The sequence below is a fragment of the Amphibalanus amphitrite genome, unplaced genomic scaffold (genome assembly GCF_019059575.1).
Source record: "Amphibalanus amphitrite isolate SeventyFive unplaced genomic scaffold, NRLGWU_Aamphi_draft 000102F_arrow, whole genome shotgun sequence".
In the NCBI taxonomy this organism is placed as follows: Eukaryota; Metazoa; Arthropoda; class Thecostraca; order Balanomorpha; family Balanidae; genus Amphibalanus; species Amphibalanus amphitrite.
Genome location: NW_024881597.1, coordinates 629,389 through 651,085, shown reverse-complemented (window position 1 = coordinate 651,085; position 21,697 = coordinate 629,389). Strand labels below are relative to the sequence as shown.

The window sequence follows — 21,697 nt, the reverse complement described above, 5'->3', positions numbered from 1 at the left end:
ACGCAACGAATATACTCCATTTGTCATCTAGCGTTGAGCATGTTTGAAACTTCCGAATAGATCTAATCTAATGCATCGTTTCATCATAATGACGTCATTAGAAAAGCAGAAGTACTTATGACGTCAGTAATTTATCATAAGAGTCCGTAGTCTTTTGATATAATCTTGAAAAATAAATGACGGTATCGCGGCAAAAGTGGCGCGTGTAATTTTTCGTGTGTTGATAGCGGTATAGGCGTTGCGTCGGCTATTATTATTTCAATTATTATTTATTATACCGTGCGGATAATAACAATTGATATCATAGACATATTCATATCTGCGTTTTCAGATGTAAATATTTTAGGACTATAATTGTGCTAAGTTCAAGGAATTAGGTAGTTGCTCATCAGCGACAACAAATTTACGAACCAGTATAACGCCTTTTGGGGCGACTAACGGAGCGAGCGAGAGGGTGGGCCTTGCACGTGCGAAATTGCGAGGGGGTACCTCCAACTGACTTGCGCACGGCACCCTATTAACTGGTCTGTAGCGATGTGCCAAATTTGGGCACAATCGGCCCAGCCGTTCTCGAGATCTGGAAGCGGCACCCTGCACGTGCGCACGTGCAAAATGGGTCCCAACTGACTTGTGCACGGCACCCTACTAACCGGTCCCTAACCGTGTACCAAATTTGAGCGCAATCGGTCCAGCCGTTCCCAAGATCTTGAAACGACCCCTGCACGTGCGCACGTGCAGCAGCACCCCAACTCTGGCACATGTATATGCATTGCCTAGTGGGTGCCTACCTACATGCCAACTTTCAGCGCAATCGGCCAAGTAGTTACCGAGATATTGCAACAATTACAAAACTGACACCTCTTCGTTTTGCACGTGGCACGTGCATAAGGGGTCACCCACATGCATCGGGAATAGTCCAATACTTGGTAGAAGGAATGAAGCTACCCTACAAAAATTACCGCATGTAAATCGGTCAAGTGGTTGCTGAGATATAAGCCTCGCAAAAGCGTGACCACGGCCGGCCGGCCGGCCGGCCGCTCATACTCAGAAATTTCCGTTAATCTAAGGAAAGACTACGCTCGCTTCGCTCGCTCCGTAATAAATTGAAGATGTTTTGAGTTTTTTTTAGTTTTATTATAGGTGTAGCTGCTTTCATAGCATCTCACTTATTTTACTCTATTTTTCAACATGCTATTTAATGAAGTAAAATGATGCCGTTAAATGTTACAATTGGCAATGTTGACCTGGGGACAGCGCCCACGTAGCAAAAGCAGGCGGCATGGTGATGGGGATTGGACTTTCCACTTGGTGGAATTCGCCACACTACAGGATGATACCTTAACCATTTTCTTATCCTGCAATTAGGGTTGCTGCCAATTCAGATTCAGATTCAGACTCATTTATTAACAATAAGTCAACAGCATGCTGGCTTTTCACCATTGCATGTCAATGTCAATTCACAAGGGTGATGTTAGGGACGAGCACAATACAGACCACATACCTACATTCAGAGAATGATGCATTAAACAAGCAATTCAAGGTGGATGTGCCATGATCACACTTTTAGTTGTTTTGAAATTTGTAATACCAGGATCACTCCCCTGTTCATTGATGACAGTAACACCACAGGTAGCACAGGCAACAACTACCGGTTTCTGTACGGATTTGCAGTATAGTCAAGACATCTTAAACTGATGATGCTGGTGATCCAATGAACATCTAAACTTTTTTTAAAGAATCTGTGATACATAATCTGATAAAATGTGTTGTATGAGCTAATTTATCTCTGCCTTACAGTTTTCAGTTTTCATTGTGCTCTGCAGCTCAGTTTTGGATTTGTTAACCTCTGAGTTATGACTTAAGTCATAATTGTAATAAAAGATATATTCTTATCTAAATGGTGAGGATTTGTAAGGTATGATTCCTAATAAGCTACCATTTTTGCAGAAGTTAATAGATGGGGAAAAGTCTCAAGTTGAGCAGGAGTTTACTATTTAGTATGCCTATTTGCTAGTGAATCTTACCATGTCACATTTATGCTGCAACCTTACCTGTGGGTTGGGGAACTGGGCTTGCAGGTTGAAGGCAAGGCATGGCTACAGTCTGTGGGCTAAGAGTCAGCGGACCTGTGACAGATGTTGAGATAATGCAGGCTATGCAGAAATACCATGCAGGCCTTGATAGGAAAGCTTAGGCATCACAATCCCAGGTACAATATGTTTTGTTCAGGTTGCTAATGTGGTAGATTTAAATAACTTCTTATAGTCAATGCTCATTGACCATTGTTTCTTGCCCTGGACAAGCAGGGATGTGTTGAATTGAATCACCTGTTCTCTTAAGTAGGTATCTAATTATGCATGCCCCTATTTTCAGGAAGCTTCACTGGTCCTTTGTCCAGGTGATCAATTAGATCTTTTTTATAGCCTAACTGTTGTTGAACCTCCAGTGCCAGCGATTGTGTCCCAGGAAACCTTATTGAAGATTGGTTGCTATGTGGCTGATATGGATGACAACAATTCTTCTACTGTCAAGTGAAGGTAGGTACCTACTCTGAAAATATCCATTTTTGCTGCTGTAGATATGTTTCTTATTTTTTCTGCCAACATTTTTCTGGCAAACATTTAAAATAAGTTCACTGACACACTAGTCAACTTTGTAAGAGATGATTCCCACCGTTGGTACCTGTCGTCTGAATTTTGAATGCTTGTCCATTTCTCATTTTCTTTGAATAAGCCTAAGTCCTAAAATTCACTGATGAGTCGATACTGCTCGTGAGAAATGATATGTTCGGAACTATGGTGTTTGACAATTTGCATGTTTTTGCTGTCTAGCTAGGTATGAGAATAATACCTATGCCGAAGCGGCCCAAAGACAATAAATAATGATTTTATTAGTTAGACATGCAATATAATTGATAAATGTTATTTGCTACAGCAACAGCCAACCGAATCTGGGAGTCCATTTACCAGGATCTGGATGCAACGTACAGCTGCTTCAAGATTTTGAATGGAACACATGAATTTGGCTGCAGAGGTAACTCTGTTTCTTTCATTTTGTCACATCTAACCACTGATGAACTTGGGTTAGGGTAGACGGGAGGCTAGATAAGTTCTTGCTTCTCAATAGGCTTGCTATAAAACTTCTATGCTTTTGGTGCAGTAATGCTACATTGTCTATTTGTCTCAAATTTGCTTCCTGTCACATTGTCAATTTGTACTGAGATGGACCTTAAAAGGCGGGTTGTTCAACCTATACCATGTGGATTGTGGACGATCGAACAAAGATTTGATCCGTGCCTTCGTCTGCTTTGATCGCATGACTACGTCTTTCACTCATGTAGTCCTACACCACTCTGCGCCCCTTCATTGCCTATAACTGACTCCTCTTACTCTGCACTCCAGCCGACTTCACCGGCAACGTGGGCCTACTGCGAGTGGTGAACTCGAGTGCCGACCTGACGCGGCTGACGACCTCTGGCGAGCGGCAGTCGGTGGTGGCCGTGGTGCCGCGCCAATGGTTCACCGTGGACACACTGCAGCGACTGGAGAGGATGACGGCCGACCCCGATCAGGGTGAGTTCAGGGTAGCAGGGTGGGTGCTAGATGACCCCGGACAGGGCCGGATGGAGGCTGCGGGGAGACCGCAGCCGAGGTAGGCACAGGGTAGCGCAGAGCACAGACCATGGTGGGTACAGGAAGGACTGAGCCCAGACCAGGATGGGTTCGGGTTACGTGGCCGACCACGACCAGTCGAGTAGGGTGGGCACTGGGCACGGGATGGACCGAGCCTAGACCAGGGCCTCGTTTCATAAAGCGAGTCCGTAAGTTACCACGGTCTCTGGTCTTGTATTGCAAGCGCATGTGAAGCGATTAGTTATTTCCCCCTCTCCCTTCTGTTCTTGCTTACAAGATAAATAAATTTAACGATTGAAACTATCGTCATCGCTTCACATGCACTTGCAATTCAAGACCAAAAACTGATGTAGGTTACGGACTCGCTTTATGAAACGAGGCCCAGGATGGCTACGGGATAGAGCGCAGACCACACAGACCAGTGAGGTGGGGTGCAGATAGAGTATAGACGGGAGGGGCTACCCCGACCAGAGTTGACTCAGAAACTCGGGGTGGGTTCAGTCCACGATTCACCCACACTGTGGTGAGCTCGGGCGCAGACGTTTACAAGGGTGGGTGCCGGGGACCGACTCTAACTGGGCTGAGTTCAGGGCGGACTGTATGGAGGGCAAGCACCGGGCCCGACTCAACTCCAAGCTACTGGGGTCAGTCCCAGACTCCAGAGGCCGGTCGTAATTAGTGATTTCCGTCCGCCCTAACGGCCGCCGTGGGTACGGGCATTAAGGCTTTTGACTTGTTGGTACGGGAACTGGGGCTTTTGATTTGTTGGTGAATGACATCGGCTCGGTAGTATTCCTAACATTTCACCGTGTCGAATCTGTCTGTACTACTCACCCCTCCCCGCTGTCGTGAATTGACGTACTGACGCCGTGATGTGTTTGTTGTCAGGTGACGTGAAGGGCGTGATTCTGATGCTACCCGACGAGGACTGGGGCCCGGACGAGGCCTTTCAGTACTCTGAGGATGACAGCTGCCCGAACCGCTGGTCCAGTGAGTACCGATCGTCGCACACTTTCACTGTATAGTCGACTACAGAATTATGTTCCACTCCTCAGAAGCTATCAGTTAACCCGCGAGTTGCTGGGGGGGGGGGGGCGTTAAACGCCCCCACTTTTTTCGCCGGGCCATAGCATAAAAACGGCGCGCCGCAGGCGCGCCAAATTTTGGGTACCTGTAGGGAATTGATTGAAGTTTATTGTGACAAACTTTCAAAAAAATCGGTCGGAAAATTTTTGAGATATCGAGGTTTTAGTGACGTCATGATTTCTGAGTTTTCGACCAAAAACGGCATATGTTCAAAAAATCATATAAAATCACAGAATAGACATACAGACATGCTGTAAACGCCATTAGACTGCCAATACCATGATCAATCAAATGGCTATCTTCGATTATTGATTATGGTTCCGCATTTTCCATAATCTTGAACTGAATCTTGACAATTTTTCGTGACTACTTCACGACCATGATACATGAATTTCTTAAATTGAACTTTTTGAGCCAAACACGTACACATATGATAAAATAAATGTCCCCATCGTGTTCTACGCCCCAAATCACCTATAAAACATGTGTCACAGGCTGCGAATATCAGTTTTGATTTTCGGGGATATGTGCCTATCCAGTTGACCTGACCTTGACCCTGACCTATGCTTGACTGACCCCTACATGGAGCTGACACTCTTGTAGGCCTTATAAGATGGATTGTGCACCGTTTTGACAGAGTATATGGCGAGAGGCGCCCATTGCGAAGTCCTGAAGTCCATGCTACTGAAAGCCCGATTTCAGGTGTTTGACCTGACCTTGACCCGACCTGTGACCTCAAAATTCAACAATAAAGTACTCATCTGAAGCGTCTCGTCGCGCTCTTTCGTTTGCCGCCTCGTGCGTTTCGCTGCGCCTATTGGTTCTCGAGTTATCGGCTGGGGGCGTTTAACGCCCCCCCCCCCCCCAGCAAACGGTGGGTGGCGAAATACCCCAGCAACTGCCGGGTTAACGGGAGTGCTAAGTTGCGCCGTTTATCACGCAATTAAGCGTGTCGATTGTGAGCATTGGGACAAAGCTATAATTTGTGAACTCGGCCCGTGTGATGCGCCACAGCCTACCACTCCAGGCAATAATTGCCTGTGAAAAGTGGAACATCATTCTGTAGATACACTGTCGGCCATCTCCCTCCCTATCTGATGTCACACTGACATGATTCTATCCCCTCCCGAGACATAAGAACGAGACACTCGTGGAAGGCCGAACTCAAAAATATCAGGATGTTAATTTCGCCATAGCGATATTGCAGTTAAACGGTGCAGATTCGATCAGGCCAAGCGATCATTTATCTCCTACGATAGCAGAAGCTTCGCCTGATGTTTTTCGTCAAAAATGTATTTAACGTCATTATGTCTTTGCTTGATCCATTGAAATCTGAACCACCAAAGTGAGCACAAATGCATGGTTTCACGCAAGTTTATTCGTTATGGTGGGCAACGTCGGCGTCAGTGAGGCGACAGGGACCGTGTTCATGTAAATTTATATTTGTTAATGGTCATGCATGGCATCTGTATATTTTGGGGCATAATGGTGAGAAACTGCATACGCAAAGGTAAGTTTCTTTGGGCCATGACCATGCATATTCTTGAAAAAGCGCCAGTGGATTCATGAATGAAACGATTATGGGTATCACATCTCCGAGAGAGGGATAAATACAACCATGAACGGAGATGATTCAGGCTGGCTAGTCATTGCCAACTGCCAATACACTCTGAACTACAAGTATTGTGCTGTACTCGAAGAGCAAAAGTATTAATGCTACCCTTGTCACTAATTCCACTAAGAAACCTCGCAATACACGTCAATGCAATTACACATGTCACACATTTTCTCAATTAGCTGCATCAGTCATGAGTCAGGACGTCATCTTCGCCCTCTACAAGTGATCTGTTAGTACACGGCTCCGTGATGCGGCTCAGTCCATCACGCGGCTCGGTTCATGCTAGTCGCTCCGTGACTCGGCTCGCTCCGTGATGTGGCTTTGTTCGTTCCACAGTCGCTCCTTAACCCGGCTCGACTGTTTGTCGCTGTACTCTGCTGTGTTGTTGGTCAGTCTTTGTGTCGCGGAACCCGGCGGTGTCGGTCGGCCGGTCCTGTCCCCTCTCAGGCGTCCGGAGCGTCCCGTGTCACCGGCTGCTGCGGCTGCACCCCTCCGCCCGGCTGGATCACGGTGATGACGAATCCCGAGTTGGCGTCTAGGGAGGAGCGGCTGCGCTGTTCGGCGGGCGGCGGCAGGCCGGACGCCACCGTGATGTAGTACCGCGGGGCCGACAGCGCCAGCGACAGCAGCTGAAACACAGCGGTGGGTTTGAAACACGGCGACTGAAACACGGTGGCTGAAAGACGGAGGGCTGAAATACGGGGCCTGAAACACCGTAGCTGAAGACGGGAGATGCTGGTTAGAATACGGTGATGTGCTCCCTGCAACATGAGGAGATGCTGCACTGATCTATGTACATCAGTTCACCAGGTATACTGAAGTTAATTGATCATCACGTTTAAGTACAGTGGCGCTGAATGAAACACGGCTGATATCGGCAAAAAGCAAAGTGATAACAGGAAAGAATGGCGAGACATTGTTTAAGCCAAGCAATATGCTGCGGAGTTTCGTCCCGACCATTTTTGCGTCAGAAATACGGGACACCAGCTTTACTTTTAGCTGGGCTAGAAGCACACCTGTGTGCCGAAAATGTTTGACCGTAAATGATTGAATGGAGTGCAAGAATTACGATGCATCAGGATGACTTTTGGCCTCAAGCTGTCGCGTATCTGCCAATAATTGCCATGCACTGGCGTCTCCTTGTCAGTGACTCAAACGTTGGTGACTTGTACCGCCCGGTACTATATCTTGTCAAACGTCTGTGACACGCGGAGTCGGTACATGTGCCGCATCACTAATGCAGCCAGCGGCCTTGGGTTGCGCAAAGTGTCGATATAAACCAGTCAGCTGTAGCCCCGGCGGATAGCCTATCGCCACACGAACGCTTCGGGAGAGTGTTGGGCCGGTTCGGGACGGTCGGGATATGGTAAAGGCAGTCGCTGTTTGCTGTGTCGACATAGCAATTAGCATGTGATGGTTTAATGTTTTGCACAATCAGACTTGTGCTTTAACTAGGACCTGGGCGTCTGGGCGCTGGGCAGTGCCTCGGTGGCGTATTTGGCTAAAAGTGTTCCGCGTTATGGGGCCTTTTAATCTTTATTCTGTTTTAATCCCTGTAGGGTTTCCTAATAAAACGTAAGTCATAAAGGTGATCGGCAGCTAATGCGTTAGCGAAACGTCGAAGATGCGAACCAATTCAAGATAAAAGTGGCTGTTATTTTTGTCGTGACCATTATAGTTAGTTACAGTCTCACCCAAAAATATGCGATGAGGATAAGTGTTATGTAATGCTTGGTTGACGTAAGAATCGTTATGATTTTCTCTTCAAGACATGTAGCTAATGGCTTGTTATGACGTACGCTTCGTTGCTCTAAACACACAAAGATCAATATCTACGTGCATATAGCCACTATCATGGATCACCTATCCCTAATCGCACCTATCATCTATCACAGGCACAGTATCATACTCTATCTTCCGCTGTACATACACAAGTCAGTGATTAGTCCTCAAAACCTAATGCCCCTGCATTGCGAGCCGGATATCTCGGGCCACTACTCACCTGCAGAACAATAACCACGGCGAGCAGGACCCTCATGGTGACAGGACTGTGCTGGGAGACGGCGACTGCGGCGGCGGGTTACGTCTGACTGCCAGAGTGGCCGGCGGAGGAGCGGCTGACCGGTGCTGTTGGCCACTCTCTCCTCTCCCCCCTCTCCCCTCCCTGCTGCTCCCCTGCACCTCTCTCAGTGCAGGGAGGCGGGGTCTCCCAGTGCAGAGGGGCGGGCTCCCCATCCCCAGCCAGCCGGTTCTCTCTCCCACACAGCCCCCGGCCGGAGACCAAGGCCGGTGCGGGGGAGGGGAGGGGTCACTGGCCGTGGCGGGATAGCCAAACAGGCTGCGTGTCTCACTGCACCTGCTAAAACTTTCTGCTGCGAAAATAAGTACTCTCGTGGCATGCGAAGCAAAATGCGAATAATATGTCGTCCAACATTTGTAAAGTTTATGTTTTCATTTGGGATTACTTGCTCCTGGCCCCAAATGCATCTGCTTTGAGTAACCACTATGGGTCAGGCGGTCTTAGCATCACTTCTCACAATGCCTATGACAGAAAGCTTAGTCGTACAGCGAAGCAGGCTAAATGCTGATTTATTGACATGTAAGCCTGTTTTATTTTAGTTTGGGTCACAATAACGTAATGTCAGCATTTTCTGAATGACAGTTGCCTATTTAAAAGGCACCTTGTATTGAACATTGCTCACAAACCGGAAGATATTGTGCATGTTGCGGGACTCGACCGCTTGCAGCCTGCCCTGCAGCGCTTTTTTTCACAATCACTCCTGGCGGACCGCAGCTCTCAATGCCAACTGCATACCTACCGGACGGGGTATTTTGTATGGATAACACATCTCTGCGGAGTGCAGCACCTTTCCCTCGGCTGTGATGCGCGGCTGGGGACGTCAGAAATAGGGGGAGGGGCGAGGGTCGCCACACGCAGTGACTCCGGCCACCGTGCTAAGAGCGGCCGCAGCTCTGAATTCCGATATCCACTGAGAGCCGGGATATGGATCTGATGAGTCACTTGGGATGCCACCTTGTCATGCTGTCTGCCACCTTAGCAGCGAAGAACAGAAGCCATCTGAGTTCTTTGGAACGCTACACATTGCATATAAAGGAGACATCAAATAGCCCTACCCCTTTCCTCGTAACATTGTTTGAGAAAACATAAGTCGGCGACCAAAGACAAGCCATTTTTCTTCGTATTTTTGCGAGGCTGTTGGTCAATCAGATTATTTTGAGCTTGCATGCTTTATTTGCTGATAAGTCTGCATTTTAGTTTTTGTTCATTCGTAAGCATATGTCGCTAGGCATGCTGGAACCCTTGGCTGACTCCGTTGTGAATATCGTCTCTGTTTCACCAGGTTTTTACCGGTCCGACCCCGCTTCGGCCGAGTTCCGTTATTGTCCGAAGACGCCTTGGAACCCGGCCGGCACCGGCATGTTCAAACGTAGCTGGAGCTTCCCCATCATCCTGCTGAAGAACCAGACGCAGATCGATGACCTTGTGAACGTGAGAGGCCAGGGGCGACGCAACGGGAGGGACAGAGTGTGTTTTTACGTGCTGGGGGGGGGGGGGGCACTGGATGTGTTACTGAGCGCCTCAGAAGGGATACGGTGACCTGACGCCTTGGTAGGTGACGGTCGGACAGATCAGAGTCTGGTCTGTGTATTGTTTCTGGTTTGCTGTGACCGGAAGGGATAGGGTTAACTGGTAGAATGTTTGGTGCTCATGCTGTTCCTGATTTGAATTTGCTGGGGAAGGGAATTCAATTTTCTGAGGAATTATGTTATGTGTGATGATGGGCCTCGGGGCAGGTTTTCTACCATTTTGTTTGGTTCTTCTCATTTCTGTGCATTGTGAGCTGCCACCTCGCCGACCGGCTGTCGTTTCTGTGCAATAGCCCGGTACTATCCCGCCCCCTCACTCTGACCATCTCCCCCGCCCCACCGCAGTGCCACCATCAGTACAACTCGGCCGGCGCGGAGGGGCCGTGGCCGCGCTGCGCCGCCCAGATGAAGACCTTCATGTCAGCTGCCGGTAACTCCGAGATCTGCTGGCGACGCTCGCAGAGACAGAACCTGCTGGCCACACAGACAGGCGCGTTCTGCTCGCCTATGGGCTCCACCAACCTGTTCAGCACTTGGCTGCCGCCGGCTGCGGCACCGGCGCCGGCTGCTGAGACGGTGCTGGTAGCGGCGCGTACGGATGGGGCCACCATGTTCGACCGGCTGGCGCCCGGCGCTGACTCAGCCGTGGTGGGAATGGTCGCCCTGATGGCGGCCGCACGAGCCATGGCCGACCTCGCCCCGCCTCAGAATACCAACACCAACGTCATGTTCATGCTCTTCAGCGGGGTGAGTTTCCCCAACGGCTGGGAGAGATAGGAGATGTGTCCCTTGATGGAGATGTGTCCGTTGATGCAATGTCCCAAAATTTGTCTATTTGGGTGGGAAACGACATCCAAATGAAATTCATTTTCCACTCTCACCACCATTTTTAAGAACAATTTTCCACTCCCAAGTCCCAACCAAGAAAACATAGATTTTTTACCTATAGAAAGAGCTGTGTGGATGCCCAGTTAGCATCAAACATTCTACACCCTAGAATAAAATGCATGCTTTTTGTCATTTCTCACTCCTTTTTGATCTAATCGAATCAGCAGTTTTCCACTCTCTCCCCTCTTTTTGGTGGGTAATTTTCCCCTCTGACACCCAAGACAAAACTCAATTTTGGGACACTGCGTTGATGTATGCTTTTCGCTGTTGCTTTTGTGATGTGTTAGACATTTGGACCTGAGATTAATACACCAGTAAAACGCCTTTTGGGCGAAGAACGAGCGAGCGAGATAGTGAGCCCTGCACGTGCGGAAGGGCGAGAGGGTACTTCCAACGGGCTTGCGCAAAGCACCCTTCTAACCGGTCGCTAGCGGTGTACCAAATTTGAACGCAATCGGCCCAGCCGTTCCTGAGATCTGGAAGCGGCATTCTGCACGTGCGCACGTGCAAACGGGGTCCAAACTGACTTTTGCACGGCACCCTGCTAACTGGTCCCCAACCGTGTACCAAATTTGAGCTCAATCGGCCCAGCCGTTCTCGAGATCTGGAAGCGCCCCCTGCACGTGCGCAAGTGCAGTAGCACCTTAACCGCAACACATGGGAATGCATTGTCTGGTGGGTGCCTACCTGTATGCCAAGTTTCAGCGAAATCGCCCCAGTAATTACCGAGTTATTAAAATGGGAACAAATTTGACACCTCATATTGTTGTACTTTGCACGTGCACTGGGGTTGACCCACATGCATCGAGAGTATCCTATTTTTGGTAGAAGGGATGCTGCTACCCTACAAAAATTACCGCAAGCCAATCGCCCAAGCGGCTGCTGAGATATGAGCCTCTCAAAATCACTACTTTTGCAAAACAGCTTGAACACCCTTGACTTTTCACGTGGCGCATGCCACGACGGTCACTGAGATGTATCAAAAGTAGTCAATTACGGGGTAGAAGGGATGGGGCTACCCAACAAAAAAGACCGCAGGCAAATCGGTCCAGCGGTTGCTGAGATATCGACACCTTTTTTTAACCCCACATTTGTTCTCCAGTGAATTTCAGACAAGTTGGTTAGAGACCTTCATAAAAGGTACAATCACTCGATTTTTCTCAAGTTTGTCTGTCTTGGCAGATAAAGCAATACCAGAACAGGCCTACGAACACACATATTTGATCAGGATGGGACGATTGGACACTTTTAAAAGGAGATCTTTCGTGCCTCCCGGAAATTCACGGGAGAGCAGATGTGGGGTTTAAAAAAAAAGGTGTCGATATAAGCCTCTCAAAAGCGTTACAGGCCGTGCTGGGCCGGGCCGCTCATACTGAGATTTTCCCGTGTCATTGAAAAGACTCACTTCGCTCGCTGCGCTCGCTCGCTCGTAATGATTAGCTATTTCATTTGTGCTCGGGTTGGATCGTGAATGAAATTAGATACAAGGAAGCAGAGCCGGTACTTCATTTTACTGCCACTAGTGACGTATTTTAATTGGCATAATTTGTGTCCAATAACCATGCTTCATATGTTCCACAATACACGTCGATTGACTCCAGTCTTCCATCACCACTGGCACACTTCTTGTAATACCGATCATCAGAAGCTCTCAAGTTTCGCCACTGCTCTCCCCTGCTCTGTGTCACCTTCCCCTCCCGTTTTCCAGGAGAGTTTCGACTACATCGGCTCGGACCGAATGGTGTACGACATGTCGCTGGGCAAGTTCCCGCCGCAGGCCGTGGTCCCTGACGATGAGAAGGCTGGCTCGAAGCGACGTCCATCGCCAATGCGACTATCGAACGTCAGCTACTACCTGGAGCTGAACCAGTTAGCGCGAGGGACTCCGCTCTTTCTACACTCGGATCCTGTTACTCGCCGCAAGAACCCGCAGGTGGACAGCAAGGTAAGCCGTGAGGAATGACTGGAGTGGGACTCCTGACAGGGAAGCTGCCTGAGAGCATAAAACTCCGACGCATGTGTCCTGACTCCACTGGGGCGCTGATTTGCTTTGACGAAAGTTCTATTGTGGAGTTGATTGCTGGGGCTTGCAAGAAAATCACCACCGGTCATAACATAACATCGATGAATGTGTGACTTGTGCTGTGTTCTGTGCTGTGTAAGTACCATGTGTTCTGTCTAATAAGCTCTGCCTTGTAACTCGTCGATCAGAATGGCTCGTCTGACCGCCCCTGTAGTGTGACGGTATCCACTGGTCAGGGTCGCTCAGTCGACACGTCTTGGTCGAGTGTCCGAGACTGGACGTTGAGCGATTGCGGTTCTTGGGCTTGCGTGGCCCCCAGCTCTTCTTGAGAACTCTTCTTTGCGACGATTCCCCTTTGCTTGATTCCTCTCGCCTTTTTTCGTTCATCACGGCCTCCGGGCTTCAGGTGATTTTTAACCCCCGACTTTGAAGAAGAATGGTTGGTTATGTTCGCCATATAGCCTCGTTGTTGGTGCGCCCTAGAACACCAAATCACCATCATCATCAGGGTTGCTCAGCTGCTCTGACCATCCGACCGCCTCCACCCAGGTCCGAGAGCTGATGGACGGTCTGCGTACCTACGCCGACCCGGGCCGGTACAACGTGCCGCTGGCAGAGCCGGCGCCGGGCACACCGCTGCCGCCCTCCTCTCTGCACGCGCTGCTGAGGGGAAACGACACCGTGCCGGGTCTGGTGGTGACCGACCACAACCAGAGCTACACTAACAGGTAACGGCAGACGGGCTGGATTACACGCCGCCGTCTCGGAGCAAGCCAGTGGCAGCACTGAGTACTGTAGGAAAGTTAACAGCAATCTAAATCACTCAGCAATGTACTAGTTTAGTGAGGTGAACTATTGCTAACAATTTCCGCAAATACCATGGGGGCACAGTCCTGTGGGAAGAAAAGTGTTCGGCGCCAAAGTGATTGCACCGAGAACTTTGCATAAATTTGATATTGATTGGCAGCTGGATCAAGCTACTAACAGAAACAGGATCCTATTGATGTTCAGCGATACAATTTTATTCTAGAGACATGATGTTTTCAATGAAAAAATGGGTTAAAATGTTGTCTAATAATGCCGATTATAAAGCAATACAAATTTGTCACTTGTCCGAACAAGGCAGTCACTGTCATATGAGCAACATACGCCGTAGAGCTCTCAACAATTATAGCTCTGTCCTGCTTAGATATCATTGGCTATCCGATAGATTCAGCATCCCTCCCCCTCGGCCTCTGATGTCTACACCACTAACTTCTCCCCCCTCCCCCCGCTCGTCAGTTTCTTCCACAGCGTGTACGACGTACGCTCGACAGTGTCGACCGGTGGCGACTTGACGGAGCTGGCCGACCGGCTGTCCCGGCTGGCCCAGGTGGTGGCGAGCGCTGCCTACGGCCTGGCCACCGGGCAGACGGCGCCCGACGTCACTGTGGATAAAAAATGGGTGAGGCGGCGGAGGGGAGGGAATTGCTACTGGGAACAGCATTGAGAGGGAGAGAGAGGGGAGCCCGAGTGGGAGGGCGAAATGGGGTGTAGGGATGCGAGGAGAGAGCGGGTGTGAGAAAGGGAGGCATGGAGAGGAGAAGCTCACAAGTCTAGCTTTGGAGGGGAGTTGCAGATATGGAAAGGAAAACGAGCAAGTAAGGAAAATAAATTAAGTCGGCTTTTGAGGGCACTACAATCGATTTTTTTTCGCGTCTCTAACCTTCATCTGTCTGTGCGTCCCTGACTTTAATCTATTCGTCCGACTTGTTTTGTCCGTCTGTCTGTTTTGCATCCCTGTCGTAGCACCTATCTGCGTCTGACTAGTGACTACCCCCTCTTCCCCCCGACAGGTGGCCGACCTGCTGGAGTGTTACCTGGTGCGTGCCAACTGCTCCCTCTTCAGAGACGCCATGGATTCGGAGATGAGCGACAAAACCCTCACCAGGCTCTGGCAGAAGAACAGGCCGCTGCCCACCTATGTGTCGGTACGTATGGGATGGTGGTGTGTCGCCGCTGGATGCTCATCTGGCTTGTGCTAGAATACCGAGAGGCGCAACGGTCAATTACGGCTCTCGACTGGTGACCTCAATGGTCAATAATGGATAAGCAATAAATTTAGGCTTTGTCGTTGAAGACTGAGGCCTTTATGTATACCTGCCCGGACTCTTAAAGTGAATTATGTTGTTGTTGCTACCCCTCCATCCAGCTAGAGCCGAGGATTCATCGAAACTGAATCATTAATGTGTGGGACGGGTTAGGTGCATTGACCTAAAAGCCTGTTTCCATTCATTGGCACGGTTGTTTCTGGGTAAGCTTTCTGACTTCACCTCAATGCTCTACGCCCCTATATTCTGCCCACGTGTCTGCATCTAACCTTGGAAGGCATCAATAGACAATATGGCCCTCCGTTGCCCTCCCACGCTCACTGTTCTTCGCCTCTCGCCACCCGGCCGGGGCCTCCCTACCACTTTGCAACTCTCTCCTCTTCCACCAGGTGGCAGGCCAGGCGACGATGCACTCGTACCTGATGCGGCTGACCCACAACGTGCTGTCGCGCTGGACGGGCGAGACGCTGGCGAACGTGACAAACGCTGACAAGTGCCGTAACGACACGGATCGGATCTACTCACACCGCTGGCTGATCAGACAGCTGGAAAACGGCACACTGAGCGGATACTGCACGCGGTCTCTGGTGGAGCTCTCCAGCGCCGTCAGTCCTGCCTTCGAGATGGATGGTGAGTACGGACTACGGAGAGATGCTTGGTGAGTGCGGCGAGATACCTGGTTAGTGCGGAGATACCCTGTCAGTTGGGTTAAAAAAGATATCTGAGTAGATAGCTGGGAAGACGGTGGATGGATGGTGTGAATCGCGATATGTCCGAGCGTGTTTTACACCATCAGCTATCCAATGTCTACCTAGTTGCCCCGCCGAACAAACTTCTGTTAAGCATCCTGTCAGTGCCCAGGGGCCTGTCGTCCGGCCTGCCCTGCTGCTGGCCTGTGTTCTGACCTACCCTCGCCTTCCGTCAGACTACGACTGGTCGTCCGGCGACCACCCGACCTGGGCCGAGTCGCAGTGGATCGGCTTCGAGCTGCGCATCTTCCTGATGCCGTCTCTGGGCCACGAGCTGCTGCACCTGCTGCTGGGTCTGACGGTGACACTGCTAGCCATCGGTCTGGTGCTGCTGGCAGAGCGGCGCGGCCACCTGCTGTTCGAGTCGCCCAGGTGAGCCCGCGGCGCCGGCAGACGGGTGAGACAGCTGGCGCCGGCGCTGGCCGGGGCGCTCGCCCGACACTGGGTATGTCTCTGTATTGCCCTTGCCGGGTAATGCAGAGACATGCCGATTGCACTGATTGTACCGAGCAGACGGTGCGAACAGGCTGTATGTCGGGCTGTATGTCGGTTGCTGCTCGGCGCTGGGTGCTGCTCGGCTCGCGGCCCGCTCGGGCTAGTCAAGGCGCTCGCTCGGCCGTGGCTGTTCATGGCTCGGGGCTGGTCAGTTGGCATGGCGCTGGCTCGGCGCTGGTTTGGCTGTGGCTCTCACCAACCTGGCTGTAGTTCGGCATTAGCGGTGACTTTGACACTGACCGTGAAGCCGTCGAGAACTGCACTCGTGGCTGGGATGGGACGCTGGTGCGTTGATGCTTACGAACCAACCTTAGTGAGCCCTGATCGTACGTGGCATGCCGTACCACCAACTGGCGACTGAAAGGTGCCGATGATAAGGCGCACAGGGTCGGGCATGGCTGGGCTGTGCCTGCGTGTGTGTGGACGAGCGGATGTAATAGCATGTGCGTCTGCGACTGGGGTAATGCGTGACACTGCGGCCGCCTTTTGCCTGTGCTAGTAATGTAAAATTGTGAGGGCACGCGGAAGAGGTTGTGACGTCCAAACAAGCACGCATGACAGTGATGAATATCGCATGCCTGGTGGCTGTGCCGTCAGGCTGCGTCGGGTTTCGTCAGAGAGTCTTTCGTCTGACTCTCTTCCTGTTTTGTGAAGTCGCCTGCCTGTTTGTAGCTGCATGTTTAAACCTTCTGGATGCGTACTTTGTTTTTAGACTTGTTTTACAACCACTAAGGATTGTAGTTATAGTTCATAGCCTTGCATTCATTTTGAGTTATTACCAAGAACTACTTGATTATTTTCCTCTTGTATTGTAGAGCGATTTTCGTGCATAACAGTTCTACAGCTTTCGTCAGTGTCTGTTGCCCATCGTCATTTAAATGAATTTGACCAATATCACTTTTCCTACGTCAGTAAGTTGGGAATTTATGAATTTGTTTTCCTCAATTTTGTCATTCTTCTTTTTCGTTTATTGTGTTGTATTTTTTCGGTTGTATTTCCTATGTTTGTTTGTATATCTCTGCTTGGTTGCGGTGCTAGTGTCAGTGGCATTCCCCTTTCCCACGTTCAGTTGTTTTCTTATACGCTTTTTGCTTGCTTTTATTTGATTTACTTATTTTGATTTATCATAATTATTGTCTTCTATAATTTTATATAGGTTAACTTTCGTGTTGGTACCGCTAGCTATAAGCGGTTTATTCGTTCCGGTCTCCGCCCACATCTGGGACAGGGATGCCCGTTGGCTTCTGTGAGTTAGCGTCAGAGCCGAGTCACGTATGAGCGAATAGCTATTGCTGTAGCTACGCCGCGCTCAAGTCGATCGATTTCCACCATACATAGTCGCCCACAAATGCGTAGGTGATAACTGATGGGAAATGGTAAAGTTAGTATCCGACATAACGGTGCTTTAATTCCGTCCGATGTCAATTAAGTCCTACTTTTGATTCATCGAGTTGACTTTTGCACAGCACTAGTCCCGAGTTTAGCCTTTAGTGCGCCTCGTTCGCTCGTGTATGTAAATACCGCCTTGAACATATGGTTCCAACGCTGTTAATGCCTAGTCAAAGTGGCATTGTCACAGCATCCATAATTCATTCAGCCGGCAAGCACATCCACAATGATGTCAACTACTTTCATCGTCTTATGGCGCCGCGCCTGGCGGCGTATCCTTTCAGCAAACCATCATTTATGCAGCGGCCGACAAGGGTTCGGGCTCATCTACGCTGATCTCATTTAGATGCGTGATCAACTATTCGGATGGAATTTGGCCCGGGCCGCTCTTGTGGGCTCGAGATCAGCATCGCTACAAACGGTTCACCAAATTGAAGGGGAGATGGTCTAAAGTAGAATAGGAAATTACCTTTGGCCGACGCTCTAAAGACGTGACATAAATTTCGCTGCGTGCTTCAGCTCTCCGTGCCTACTTTCGTCGTGAGATGGGGTCGCTCTGATGTAGTGCGTTAGTTGGAGCTCTAGCAATCGCTGGTAGCGGTTAATTTTGATAATCACTGCTACTTTGTTTAAAAGACCACAATATGGCTTTAACTTGTATTGAGTGTGACTAGGGCGTGATAAGTGTGAAACGGTATGTTAGATTTGGGTGAGAATATTTTTAGTCACAGCAAACAAAACAAAGGCTGATTTACATTGTGTGATGCTATTAACGACCTCACTCCCAAATAGAGATGTTTGAAGGAAATGTATGCATATATGTAAATGTAAAAACAGCCGGTAAATAACGTAACTACCACGACCATCCCGCGTCCCAATCCCGCCGCCACTGACGCCGGCCCGTTTCCAGGTACGAGATACAGAGCTAGGAACGCGACGCAAACCAGGTACTGTTGGCAGATTACGACCGCTGCGCTCGGCCGGCGCGGGTGGCCAGTACGGCTCTCTGACAGAGCCCGTCGCCACGTGAACGGGCCTCCGCCACGTGCGCCGCACGGGACACGCGGCCACGTGGCGCCGCCGGCGGGTGCGGTGCGGTCGGCGCTGGCGGGCGGAACTCTAGGGACTCGAGCGGCCGTGGTGCGCCGGTCTCGGCGTCTGTCCGTCGGCCCGGGAGCTGGCCCAGCTGTGCCGAGTACCTGGTTTGCGGTGAGCGGGTGCGACTGTGTGCGGTGGCGGCGTGGGTGAGTTGCGACCGCGAGCCGTCTATGGCCGCGAGCCGCGAGCCGCCTGTGTGTGCGGTTAGCCGTCTGTGTGCGTGCTTAGGGAGAGCCCCAGCGGTCGCCGCCAGCCCACCTGTGATATCGAGTCATTGGCGCGGGTGCTGGAGATCCACCCCGTGGATGAGTGAGATAGTCATTCGAGCGCGACTCCAGGGCAGGGAAATCCATGTCAGACGAGCCACTCGGCGACTGTGGGCGTGGACCGCGGGCTGTGGGGCAGACATGGAGTGTGGACTGTGGAAACAGACCACTAAGGGCATACCTCTGACTGTTGACGTAAATTACTACAGACGGTGGGTTAGATTGCGAACCGAGGGGGAGAGGGCAGACCATGGACTGTGGGGTAGACCATGGGCTATAAGCGTATGCCACTGACTGTGGGGACTGACAATTATTAAGAGCAAACCTCTGACTGTGGACGCAAACTACGGACTGTTGACGTAGGGTACGGGCGGTGGGGGTAGGTCACGGGCTGTGGGACTGGGGAATGTGGGGATAGACCACGAACTTTGGAGGCAGACCACTGGCTCTGGGGACAGACCGTGAACTATAGGCTCGAATTACGAACTGTGGGAGTCATGGGCCACTGACTGAAAGCGACAGACCAGGGGTGGCCACAGACCACGAGCTGCGGGATAGACTACGGACTGTGGGGCAGACCTAGGACTTTGCCGAGCAGCCGGACTGTACGCAGACCACGGACTGTAGGGGTAGACCACGTACTGTGGACGTACACCACGTACTGTGGACGTACGCCACGTGCTGTGGACGTACACCACGTGCTGTGGACGTACACCACGTGCTGTGAGGACAGACCATGAGCTATGGTCTGTCCTCACAGCTGTGGATGCAAACTACGGACTGTAGGGCAAATCACGAAATGGAGACAGACCAAGGGCTGTGGAGACAGGATACTGACTGTGGGGGTAGACCACGAATTGGGGGAGATCACAGGCTGTTCGCGCAGAACACGGACTGTGGAGGCAAACAAAAGACTGGGACAGACCACGGGTTATGGACGAACACCACGGACTATTGACGAAGAGCACGGGCTGTGTTCTGCTCACACAGACCGACCAGACGCCTTGATGTCCGCGATGTTGCGGAATGTACAACTAATCGATACCAATGCGTACCACTAGTGTACTTCTGATGCAGACATTCCGATCCACGTATTAATGAATGTGTACCCTCACCAATCACTGTTCATATGTTTTTTGTTGCTGTCGTCCAAGTTAATCACATATGTTCAACGGGCGCTACGATCGCGGGCAGGATGTGTATTGATGTGGTGATCCTGTGTTGGAATATCCCGACATGCGTGTCCCTTCCCGATCTCGACGGGTGCCCGTTTATGTACCGCTAACGTTATCTAGTATAATTTATTATCTTGTGTAATCCATTGACCGATGAGGTGTGTGATGAGTGTTAATCGTGCTTATTCTAGGGATGCTTCAACTCATGTATTCTTTTGTCAATGACCTCACAATATACGGCTTGCTTCTTTTAATTTTGGTGTTCCTGGCGTTGGTCGGAAATGGGTAACTGCGGGTAACCAACAGCTCACGCGTCGTTCTTGCGAATATGTATGATATTTGTATCTATTGCTGGAAGAACTATCGTGGTACCTATTGCTAATTACGACTACTGTCGCGTCTACATCAGAAAAGGTCGGTCGTGCTCGGTTCTTGGATACCACATCATCGATTGGAGTCGATCCTTAGCCGATGAACACCGCAGTCCGGGCGTCCTTAAAACCCAAACCACCATCACCGAATCATCGAGCGCATCGTTGAAGGATAGCCGTCGGCAAACGCTTCGTTGTCTGTTTGTTCTGACTTATAACAATAACGGTTGGAATATGTTGCAATGGAATATTTGAGCTTTTGGTGGGGTATGACCTCTTTGGATTTGGACGGGTCATAAGGCCTATGGGTCACATTTGACCACCCATTTTCGACGGTCCGTTCTGTATGGTCTGTGACGTCTTGTCTGTCTTTGATGTGTGACATGATGTTGACACTTTTGATGTTGACTTTTTCCATATGCATATAAGCTAAAACGGGCATAACAACTAAACTAAGACGATAATGACGACGACAGCAATTAACTAGCAGTAAAACGCGCATTCCTATCAATTTCCTTCGTGCTTCCTATGTTTCCTGTAGGGATGGTCCGTGACGTTTCTTCTGTCATTGATGTGTGACCGCCGTATCGTCTCGTCTGTCTGTTCCTTGAAGTCTCGTCTGTCGCTGCACCGATCTCTCCGCGTGGACACGTGCCGACCGATGATCTCAAATTACTGTCGCCCGTCGGACCGGCCGGCCCGGGGCCGAGGGCTGAATTGCTCCGCTTGGCCGCGCTTTGGCCTCTCGTGCCCAATGGCCGACGGTTGAGAATGATGTCCGGCCGGGGCGACAGCGGTTCCACGTTATTGGACAGTAGCTGCATACCTTTCCAGGGAATGTCGGTCTTTGCATTGCTCAGCCGTCCCGTTTGAAATTCTTCGTTATGATTTCGAATGGATTTGCTGATGATATCGTTGGTATATTGGACGATTCGTTTAAAACCGAAAGGCTGTCATCAGTGTGTGGGATTATTGTCATTGGCTTTCTGCGCAAAATAATGCAACGTTATCTTCTAAGGTCTAACGTTATGTCCGATGCTCGTTGCATAAGATGGCAGGTTGACATGCGTGCCTCCCTTCTCCTAATGCATCTATTTGACATTTGCAAGGTGCGATTTCTGTTCCTTTCTTAGAAATGTCTAGACATGATCGGGCCGCGCTCCGCATGCTCCCAATGACTGTCATACTATACCGTCTAGCATCGCATG

At 50.3% G+C, this 21,697-nt stretch overlaps 1 protein-coding gene across 6 annotated transcripts; it reads left to right on the top strand.

The window, feature by feature from the left end:
• Positions 1-203: 203 nt before the first annotated feature.
• On the top strand, positions 204-20,372 carry LOC122380618 (nicastrin-like). 6 transcript variants are annotated; one of them, XM_043363942.1, is made up of 14 exons: positions 204-229; positions 2,374-2,537; positions 2,935-3,033; positions 3,402-3,572; positions 4,521-4,622; positions 9,699-9,847; positions 10,291-10,692; positions 12,542-12,778; positions 13,406-13,584; positions 14,138-14,300; positions 14,692-14,826; positions 15,336-15,576; positions 15,872-16,067; positions 18,540-20,372. In XM_043363942.1, the coding sequence occupies exons 2-14, from the start codon at positions 2,492-2,494 to the stop codon at positions 18,607-18,609; spliced, it is 2,190 nt and encodes a 729-aa protein (XP_043219877.1). In that variant the 5' UTR covers positions 204-229; positions 2,374-2,491; the 3' UTR covers positions 18,610-20,372. The 6 variants fall into 6 exon arrangements, with proteins under 6 accessions (XP_043219877.1, XP_043219880.1, XP_043219878.1 ...); XM_043363945.1 differs by having other exon boundaries at positions 205-229; positions 18,490-20,372; XM_043363943.1 differs by lacking the exon at positions 204-229 and adding an exon at positions 243-279.
• Positions 20,373-21,697: the final 1,325 nt, after the last annotated feature.

Excerpts from the sequence above, each read along its gene's own strand:
- LOC122380618 (XM_043363942.1), top strand. The coding sequence starts at position 2,492 with ATGTGGCTGATATGGATGACAACAATTCTTCTACTGTCAAGTGAAG. Across the intron at positions 10,693-12,541 it reads TGTTCATGCTCTTCAGCGGG|GAGAGTTTCGACTACATCGG; the intron begins GTGAGTTTCCCC and ends CCCGTTTTCCAG. Across the intron at positions 14,827-15,335 it reads CGCTGCCCACCTATGTGTCG|GTGGCAGGCCAGGCGACGAT; the intron begins GTACGTATGGGA and ends CTCTTCCACCAG.